General features: G+C 44.6%; 1 protein-coding gene across 1 annotated transcript; it reads right to left on the bottom strand.

The window, feature by feature from the left end:
- Window position 1: 1 nt before the first annotated feature.
- Window positions 2-5,151, bottom strand: LOC118939581 (complement C3-like). The gene has a single exon (XM_036947701.1). The coding sequence runs from the start codon at window positions 5,091-5,093 to the stop codon at window positions 498-500; it is 4,596 nt and encodes a 1,531-aa protein (XP_036803596.1). The 5' UTR covers window positions 5,094-5,151; the 3' UTR covers window positions 2-497.
- Between the last annotated feature and the right edge of the window lie 6,024 nt (window positions 5,152-11,175).

Consider the following 11,175-nt stretch of genomic DNA (forward strand, 5'->3'; position numbering starts at 1 on the left):
ACGCACAAAAAAGAAAGAGAAAATACATTTTTTTAATACATTTATTTCATGCATATTACAGCAGGCAGGGTCATTTTAGTGCAAAAATAAAGCCATAGAAATGTGACTATGTCATTGTAATCAATGACGATAACAACTGCAAATGGTAAACTTAAATGTAAAAATGTGCCATTTGCAGTCGTCATCATCATATGTTAACTTTTTTTAAATGCACGGTGTACATAATTTACTGCAGTTTCTAACAGAATATATTCCAAGTGGGCGAACTCATCTCTCTCTATTCACTCTATAGGTTACAATGAGTTATGACAGGGCATGCAACCTGGATTGAAATGTTACAAAAATGTACATTTAACAAAGCAAGAAGAGAAACTAAACAGGGCAGCCGAAGGTTGTGATCTGGTTGATGAACTCATCAATGCCCAGACAGACTTCTCTGTAGTTTCTGGATGTGCACTCTTGTTGTGAGGGCCAGTACTCTATCCATGTCTGTTCTCCTAGGACACCACTGTGGTGCTGCGGTTGACATCTGGCTCATCTTTCTTCTGCATACTGCAGCTCTCTTCCGCACACGTGCACACATCTCCAAGAGACAGTCTGCTCAGAGTACCACCCTCCCTCTGTGGGTGGTAGAACTTCACACAGTTCTTCTTGTTGTAGTATTCATATACAGAGACGGCAGCTGGCTGTAGAACTCCCACTTCCTGCACTCTGTGGATCTTAAAGGATATTCTGTCTTGTAACTTATGAGACACCTTGTCCAGATAAAGGATGAGAGATCCTTTTTCAGACAGGACTTTGTTCATCTCAAACTTCTCTATGTAGCGCTCCCTCCCCATGGACAACATTTTCAGATCGTCTGTGTCCACAATGAAGCCGGTCAGCAAGCCGATGTCCAGAATAGACATGGTTGCATCTCTCTCTGAATTACGATACAACATATCAATAGTGAGCATAAATGACTCCTTGGCATCCTCGTGGCTTGTTTTGTCCATCTTTGTGAGGGTGACAGAGAGGTCAAAGCTTTCACAGTCACTGTCCTTTTCCTCTGGCAGGGCATAGTACAGTGTCACCACCGACAAGGTCGCCTCACCATTTCCTGAGGCTTTTACAGTCAAGTCCTTGTCTATGGAGTTGACCATGTATCTACGAGTGAGGAACTGGTTCTTGTTGTGAATGGACCACCTGGTGACTGATGGTCTGTCGGCCACCTCTAGGTTGATGTTCAAGTGAAAGTCTTTCAGGTCCTTCACGTGGCTCCAATACTCAGCCACAGCCTGGAACACCATGATGGTGGACTGTGTGGATCCGTATCCCCCTCCCACCTTCTTCTGCTTGTTGAGCCACCTGACTATGGGGCCGGCCTCTTCGAAGGCCTTCACCTTGACCAGGGCAAGCAGGGCGTACGACGTGGCCTCCAGCGTGTACTGGTGACCACCAGGGACCGGCCAGTGGTCCAGTTGTGGAGAGGCGAACTTCAGAAGGGTCTCCTTGTTGAGTTTTGCAGCATTGGCCAGAGCATAGGAGATCATAGCTACAGCATAAGGGTTAGTCAGGTGGGGCAGACGCTTCTCGAGGTACGCTACTGCCTTAGCCATACTGCCTGGTAGGCTGTTGACAGACCGCTCACACATTGAGCTTGCTTCCTGCATGGCGATGAGAACAAAAGCTGTCATGGAGGCGTCATTGTCTGATCCCCTCACGTTACCCGTCATCTCTGCGTGAATGACAGGAGCAAACTCATTGAAGATGCCACCTGGCTGTTGTGTGTTCAGGATCAGCCACTTGACAGCAGTACAGAGCATGTTTTCCTGAACATCGATAAATGTCATGGACATGGCAAACACCTTCACCACGTATGCTGTCAGCCAGGTGCTGCTCTGTCTGCTGACCCAGGCAGCATAGGAGCCATCTTCTTTACGGTAGGCCAGCTCACGTTGGTAACCAATGTTGATGTACTTGATGGCTGTGTTCCGTCTGTCAAAGCCAATATCCTCCCACTTTTTTGTGTTGTCTAGGTAGTGTGCAGCAATGACAGGCAGGGTCATGTAGATCATGTTCTGTTCCCCAGATCCGACTGGCTGAACTATCAGACTGCCCAGAGAGTCTCCACTGATGGCCTGCTCCACCAGCACACTGGTCTGCTCTCCACCTGTCAGACTGATCAGTGTGTAAGCATCAGAGTTTGGCACCTGGTTATTTGGAACTTCACTGGGTATGTGTGACGTCTGCTCACCACCATGTTTAGCCGGGTTCAGGAGTACGTTGGTTTCCTTCTTGACCAGTACTCCCTCAGCCACAACGCGCAGATCCCTTTTCACCCCGTCATTGCTGCCATAGTTTTTCACAGATGCCTTGACCTCAATGGAGTACATGCCCAGTTTCATAGGGATGATGACATAGGGGACAACCCGGGTGGACATGGCGTCCATGTTCACTTCCTGCCTGTACTTACCCTTCTTGCTTGCCGAGCTGCACACCTCGTCATTCTCCATTAGCTCCACACACACAGTGATGGGGTCTTCGCTGTTGTTGTGGAGGATTGCTTTGACCTCCAGCTGTTCATTGCGGACGGCTGAGTAGGGCAGCTTGAGGTCGATGAAAAACTCCTTTAGAACTATCATCTCAAACGGATCTGCCACACAGATACCATGAATTTTAGACAGGCTGATGGCTCTTATTTCCCAGAAGGTGATGGAATCCTTTAGGTAGATGTTCCTTATTACCGATGTGGACTCACAGTGCTTGTTTTCGGCAGGGCATTCAGGAAGATTGGTGTCCCACCACATCCAGCTTTCAGGGAACTGACTACGAGACACAATGTCTTCAGACTCCATGTACGCATCATCATAATCCTCCTCACTGCGTGAGAGCAGGAGTGCATCGTGTTTGGATTCTATCTTCTTGGAGGCCATCTCAGTGCAGCAGACAAGGAAGGCTTGGACGCAGACGTCCCCATCTGAGATGTACTGGGTCCGTCTGTCACAGGTATATCCCATGGTGTTGTCCCTCATCCCGTCCACACAACACTCCTTGGCCAGACCATTGTACTTACTGGCCATACTAGTGATGACGTCACTGATGGTCACTGCTCGTCTCCGCCTAGAACTAACAGGACAGCTTGGGTCTGTTCTGATCCCAGTCCCGTTAGCAGTGTTGGTCTCAAATACCAGACCAGCATCGTAGAACACCCCCATATTGTCTGCTCCCCCTCCAGCTGTACAGCCTGTATCATGCTTCTCTATGGTGTCCCAGATCTTGGTCTGTGTGAGACGATGTTTGCTGTTGAGAACGTTGACTCCCTTCTCTACAGCCATCAGTCCTACTTTCGCTCCCGGGTCTCCAGTGATGGTCAAACTGAAAACCGTACGAGGCTCATAGGATGCCTTGGGCCTGGTGGATGTCACTTTCAGTGATCCCATGCAGGATACCTTGATGTCAACCCAGACAGAGTCTGCCACCAGGTCAGCTGCTCCCACATGGTAGTACGCTACGATGCGGAACGACGGAAGCAGCTCCTTGGAGACAGGCACTGACAGTGTTACCAGCGCGTTGCCCTGTCTTTTAAATCGGCCCACTTTCACCAGCTGACCTCTACTCAGGAACATGTATGTAATGTCATGGATTTGTATGGGGGTGGATCCCAGGTTCAGTTCGATCTTAATGGGTTCTCCTATCTTCAGCTCATTAGAGTCAACCCCGACATGGAGAAAGTTGCTGGTGGAAGTTCTGTAGGGGAGAGCCTTCATGGTGGCCTCCGCCTGTCTGTTGTGGAGGATCGCCGGGTCCTTGGTCTTCACAGTGATTGCCAGCTCTCTGGCAGATGCCACAGTGTTAATTGTAACTTTGGCAAAACCATTGGCCCTGGTCACCCCTTTAGCATTATCTGGAGTCACCTCAACCTCCACTCCAATGGCTGGAGAGTTGTCGGGATTTGTAATGTAAACAGAGACGTCAAAGGGCATGCCAGGTTTGAAGTATTTGGGCGTTCTCTTGAAGAGGATGGTGTATGGCGAAGTGACAATCTGGATCCCTCTCTTCTCTGCCTCTACCATTTCACCCCCACCCTCTGTTAACACGCTGACTGATACGAAGATGGGCTGTTTGACCAGATCATGGATGTTGTGGAAAGTCTGTGTGATGTGTTCCTTTTTCAGACAAGCCACTCCTTTACCGTCTTTGATCTCTACTCTCTGCAGAGAGGCAGGGAAACTCTTTTTCTCGTTATCTGTTGTGATGACACCAAACACCACATAGCCTGTCCCTGTCACTTCCTTACCGTATAGATACCTGGCAGTGATGTCAACAGTCAGGTCTTTGTCATCAACGTAGAAGAAGGCTTTAGCTGGGGTCAGACTAACCTCGAAGCTGGGCAGAACATACTCCTTGACCTCAAAGTCAGATGAGAAGGTCTTTTGAGGAGTGCTCTTGAACCTTGTGACTACATGCCATGTCCCGAAACTGACAATTGCAGGGAGAATGAACTGTCCAGATTTGACTCCCTTGTCTGGGGTGATGATCTCCCCGAAGATGGTGATGTTCTCAGGAGTCATGATCTCCACAGAGATTGCGATGTCTTTGTTCTTGTCCTCAAATATCTCCCTGGTCAGAGGCTCCAGGCCTGGAGTCATAGAGAACACTCTGTAGTAGACGGTGCTGGCCGGAGTGTAAATGGTCTTGTCAGTCTGGATGAAGATGTATCCAGACTGGAAGGAGACCAGGACAACCTTCTCCAGGAGGCAGTCAGGGAACTGGGCCTGCAGGACCACATACTGCTTCTGCTTGTGGTCATCAAAAAAGAATTCCCACTCTGGGATGACCAGTTGTGTCATAGCCTGGAAGTTGTTTGCTTGATCCAGAACCACTGATTTAGAGGCTAGCTCTTTGCTCTGCGTAGGGTGGTTCTTCACCATGATCTTAACATTCAGGGGACCTCCTGCATGGTCCTGAGACTCCACAAAGATGTTCTCATTACTGCCCACACGCAGCAGGTTAGGAGCTGACAACACTAGTAGTGCAGCTCCATCAGATAAGGTAGGTAAGGAGAGGGCTACAGCCAGAGCGGCCAGATACAGCAAGTTGCCGACCCACATCTCCCCTGCTGATTCTGGGTCTGTAATGGTGCCTTCCCTCTCCAACCCTGGCTTTTGTCCTTCTAGAGTTAGTTCATTCTGTGGGAGTAGTTTCAGGGGTGAATCCCCCGTGGGGTGCGTTACTTCCCAGCAGTAGAGTTGGGAAACCAGCCGGCTTGATAAGAGTAGTTGGAAAGTCCACTGTTAAGCAAAACAAACAGCTCAAAATCTGTCAGAGAGAAATACAGGCTGGAAATGTACTGGACCTGTGGAACTACTGTGATTTATATTTAACCACTGAAACAAACAACTTAATAATACAAAACGGCAAAAAAAGTTTGATTATTAATCAGCAAATGAACATGGATTTGCTATTATCAAAGCCGAAGCTAACTAACTCCATTAGTTCAGATCTGGTATCAAGACAAGTGAACTGGTCATGCATGATACAGTCACTGTCAAAACAACAGAAACACCCTAAATGCCAAGGAGAGCTCGGTGCATACACACACACACACACACACACATACACACACACACACACACACACACACACACACACACACACACACACACCCTCAGTCAGTACTATAATGATGTATTTCTCAAATAATCTTGTTACCATGGCTTTGCTATGAAAGTGCTTGCAATTAACTAACGTTGAACAATTAGCTGAAACAATCCGAAACAATGTACCTATTTACTGAACACCAACTGCCATGTTTACGTCATTATCTGCACAGTCAAGTGGTTGCAGATTTTTGTAAGGCCTACAGATGCATAGCACAAGACCTATAGAGAAACATCCACCTGGAATACTTATATGGCAAAGTCTGATGAGTGGGGGTTACTCACCAAGGCTACTATAATTAACTACTGTGCCTTCAGAAAGTATTCATACCCCTTGACTTATTCCACGTTTTGTTGCATTACAAACTGAATTCAAAATGGATTAAAAAAGAAATAAATCTCACCCATCTGAACACAATACCCCATAATGACAAGGTGAAAACATTTTTGCAAATACATGGTGTGTTAGTAGCCTGAAACCCATTGTGGAGTTGAGTTTATTTTATTTTTACAGGGTCATTGCACATTAATCAACGTTTCAGTAAAAGTGCTGGATTCAGCCAGCCAGCTCATTTTCAACCACAGTCCCTGGGCAGGTTATTATTTCACGAAGTATACCCATTTAAATGTCAGTCTATATTAGTTGGACTCCATGTTTGCCAATGTTACAGCCTTTAGAAGGCACGTTTCAAATCAAGACCCAAAAACGTGAATGGCCTATGTTGAGCCTATGTTAGCCCCAGTTCTATCTTGAGGTGGTATCTCGTTAACCTCTAAAAGTCCAAGCCGTTGGGGGGTGGGGGGGACTTTACTACTATAGCCCATAGAATCTAATTGAATAACACATTCCTAAATGGAGGCACCGGATAGGCCGGTGTACTTTGCTCCCTCCCGTCTGTCCTGAGCTAGCGCCCGGGTAACATTAGTTATCTTGTAATTGTGATTCACACCCTTCAGTTTCAGTTAAACCCTCCCATCTATCTCTGAACACCATACATTTTTTTGTCCTATATGCCATATATTTTTCAACTGTGCTGTGATGTTTCACAATAGATACGGTATATTCTGCTGATTTTGCATTATTAATAGGAAAAAATGTTGGTCGCATTTCTATGTTGAAGATTAAAAAATAATTTGGTGCATTTTCCCCCACATTCCATCCAGTTTGCTTTATTTTTTATAATATTTTACATTTGATCTTTCTTGAGTAAGTACCTCCATTTTTTTTTGTTTTTCCTCTAACGTATTCTGTGTCTCTGTGGTACAGTTTTTATTGCTATCTATCTGTACTGTTAGTCCCTCTATTTCTTTGTAATTTTGAATTATTTTGACCTAAATTGCTTTTGTTTAAAAGATGAGTAGTGAATTTCATGGCCTCTAAAGGCACATTAAAAAATGGCCCATACAATAAGTGGATCTGCTATACCTACAGTTCGTTATGTCGGAAAACGTCAGTTATAAAATATTCTGTCCTGTTTAAAATCAAGTTGCCATCCAATTTATTTTTTACAACATCCTTGCCCACGTGGACATTCTGTAAAAGTAATGTATATGCCAATTATTTGATGGTCAGACGACCACATTCTGTCCACTATCAACACTTTTTAAACTTTTGGTGCCATCGAGACTGACATAAGAAAGTTATCAATAAGACTAGCTATATTGAGCCTCCCCATGTATATCTCAGCAGGTCAGGATATTTAATCCTCCATATATCAACTAGTTCCAATATATCTATGATAGTCGTGATTTTCTTAAATGGGTGATAGTTTGTAGTGTGATTTTCTTTAAGGACAATTGAAGTATTTAAAACCATATTATAATCTCCCTCCATAATAATATAATATTGTATTGGTTGTAACCTTGATAAATGATTATACAGTGCCTTGCGAAAGTATTCGACCCCCTTGAACTTTGCGACCTTTTGCCACATTTCAGGCTTCAAACATAAAGATATAAAACTGTATTTTTTTGTGAAGAATCAACAAGTGGGACACAATCATGAAGTGGAACGACATTTATTGTATATTTCAAACTTTTTTAACAAATCAAAAACTGAAAAATTGGGCGTGCAAAATTATTCAGCCCCCTTAAGTTAATACTTTGTAGCGCCACCTTTTGCTGCGATTACAGCTGTAAGTCGCTTGGGGTATGTCTCTATCAGTTTTGCACATCGAGAGACTGACATTTTTTCCCATTCCTCCTTGCAAAACAGCTCGAGCTCAGTGAGGTTGGATGGAGAGCATTTGTGAACAGCAGTTTTCAGTTCTTTCCACAGATTCTCGATTGGATTCAGGTCTGGACTTTGACTTGGCCATTCTAACACCTGGATATGTTTATTTTTGAACCATTCCATTGTAGATTTTGCTTTATGTTTTGGATCATTGTCTTGTTGGAAGACAAATCTCCGTCCCAGTCTCAGGTCTTTTGCAGACTCCATCAGGTTTTCTTCCAGAATGGTCCTGTATTTGGCTCCATCCATCTTCCCATCAATTTTAACCATCTTCCCTGTCCCTGCTGAAGAAAAGCAGGCCCAAACCATGATGCTGCCACCACCATGTTTGACAGTGGGGATGGTGTGTTCAGCTGTGTTGCTTTTACGCCAAACATAACGTTTTGCATTGTTGCCAAAAAGTTCAATTTTGGTTTCATCTGACCAGAGCACCTTCTTCCACATGTTTGGTGTGTCTCCCAGGTGGCTTGTGGCAAACTTTAAACGACACTTTTTATGGATATCTTTAAGAAATGGCTTTCTTCTTGCCACTCTTCCATAAAGGCCAGATTTGTGCAATATACGACTGATTGTTGTCCTATGGACAGAGTCTCCCACCTCAGCTGTAGATCTCTGCAGTTCATCCAGAGTGATCATGGGCCTCTTGGCTGCATCTCTGATCAGTCTTCTCCTTGTATGAGCTGAAAGTTTAGAGGGACGGCCAGGTCTTGGTAGATTTGCAGTGGTCTGATACTCCTTCCATTTCAATATTATTGCTTGCACAGTGCTCCTTGGGATGTTTAAAGCTTGGGAAATCTTTTTGTATCCAAATCCAGCTTTAAACTTCTTCACAACAGTATATCGGACCTGCCTGGTGTGTTCCTTGTTCTTCATGATGCTCTCTGCGCTTTTAACGGACCTCTGAGACTATCACAGTGCAGGTGCATTTATACGGAGACTTGATTACACACAGGTGGATTGTATTTATCATCATTAGTCATTTAGGTCAACATTGGATCATTCAGAGATCCTCACTGAACTTCTGGAGAGAGTTTGCTGCACTGAAAGTAAAGGGGCTGAATAATTTTGCACGCCCAATTTTTCCGTTTTTGATTTGTTAAAAAAGTTTGAAATATCCAATAAATGTCGTTCCACTTCATGATTGTGTCCCACTTGTTGTTGATTCTTCACAAAAAAATACAGTTTTATATCTTTATGTTTGAAGCCTGAAATGTGGCAAAAGGTCGCAAAGTTCAAGGGGGCCGAATACTTTCGCAAGGCACTGTATATATTTATATATTTTTTAAATGTTACCCCTTTTTCGTGGTATCCAATTGTTTTAGTAGCTACTATCTTGTCTCATCCCTACAACTCCTGTACGGGCTCGGGAGAGACGAAGGTTGAAAGTCATGCGTCCTCCGATACACAACCCAACCAAGCCGCACTGCGGCTTAACACAGAAGCCAGCTGCACCAATGTGTCAGAGGAAACACCGTGCACCTGGCGACCTTGGTTAGCACACACTGCGCCTGGCCCGCCACAGGAGTCACCGGTGCGATGAGACAATGCCACCACAGACTCTGGTTTCGCGCCCAGGCTCTGTCATAACCGGCCGCGACCGGGAGGTCCATGGGGCGACGCACAATTGGCCTAGCGTCGTCCGGGTTAGGGAGGGCTTGGCCGGTAGGGATATCCTTGTCTCATCGTGCACCAGCGACTCCTGTGGCAGGCCGGGCGCAGTGCGCGCTAACCAAGGTTGCCAGGTGCACGGTGTTTCCTCCGACACATTGGTGTGGCTGGCTTCCGGGTTGGATGCGCGCTGTGTTAAGAAGCAGTGCGGCTTGGTTGGGTTGTGTATCGGAGGACGCATGACTTTCAACCTTCGTCGCTCCCGAGCCCGTACAGGAGTTGTAGCGATGAGACAAGATAGTAGCTACTAACAATTGGATACCACGAAATTGGGGAGAAAAAAAATAAAAACAAAAATATTTTAAAAATGTAGGCAGTTCATACGAAGGATTGTTACCTATAACCTGGATTGGCATTAGAAAACGTACATTTCTTACTATTATTTTGGAAAAACAATTATTGTGAACCATCCTGTATTGTCCCTAACATAATTACCCCATAGCAACAGATGTGGAATACACACACACACACACACACACACACACACACACACACACACACACACACACACACACACACACACACACACACACACACACACACACACACACACACACACACACACACACACACACGTGGTAAAATACTTTTGTAAGGCCTACAGATGCATAGTACAATACCTATCGAGAAACATCCACCTGGAAATCTTGCATCCCTGGGTAGATCCTATCTTTGGGTCAGCATGTGTTTGATAACGGGCCAAACTGAGATACCTATTCCTGTCAGTGACGAGAAGAACCTAACCACACACACTGTGTCAATGTCACCTTTTCACCCCTGGCACTAGCAGGGTTCTGTTTAATGTAATAATGAAACAATCCTGGACAGGGACCGTTGGATAGTGATGGGGACAGGGATGGGGTGGGTGGGTGGGTGGATTATATGGCAAAGTCTGATGCGTGGGTCTATGTTAGCCCCAGTTCTATCTTGAGGTGATCTCTCGTTAACCTCTAAATGTCCAAGCCGTTGGGGGGGCCTTTACTACTATAGCTCATAGAAACTAATTGAATAACACATTCATAAATGGCAAAAAAAGACAGTAAAAAAATGAATCATAAGGAATAAGGTTTTGAAGTGTCTGTCTCTATGGAAAGATGAGACTTTCACGAACAAGACGTTGCCTCTATTTTGCTCTGCGACAAGTATCACGGACCTCGTCTGAAGTTGATCGGTACCAGTTAAGAAATAGAATGGAAATACAAAGGTGCCTAATCCAGAAAATGGGGTTAAATATGTGTAAAGAAATAAATAAAAAATTATTTCCTAAGCTTTCTTATATAGCTCGCTATATAGCTTCTTATAAGCGGTAGATCTGTTCTATGTGCACTATTTTTATGCTTCCTTGCTTAAATTTTGTTTTGAACTTTCGGTTTTGAACACCAGCTTCAAACAGCTGAAAATACAATATTTCTGGATATGGAAAATATATTTAGATGGTGCAATGATTTTCCGCACTATACTTACTTGTTTTGTCACAAACTCAAATTAGGCAAACTATTACAATTTCAGCAAACAGGAAATGGAGGAGAGATTTCTGCATAGTGCATCTTTAAACCTTCAATATGTGCTAAGATCAATAACACTGATGTTCTCAATTGCTTCCAAAATGTCCTGCTCCTTTAACCGTCTTGA

The sequence above is a fragment of the Oncorhynchus mykiss genome, chromosome 2, assembly GCF_013265735.2.
Source record: "Oncorhynchus mykiss isolate Arlee chromosome 2, USDA_OmykA_1.1, whole genome shotgun sequence".
NCBI classification, from domain to species: Eukaryota; Metazoa; Chordata; class Actinopteri; order Salmoniformes; family Salmonidae; genus Oncorhynchus; species Oncorhynchus mykiss.

Coding starts and splice junctions, on each gene's coding strand:
- LOC118939581 (XM_036947701.1), bottom strand. CDS start 5,093: ATGTGGGTCGGCAACTTGCTGTATCTGGCCGCTCTGGCTGTAGCCCTC.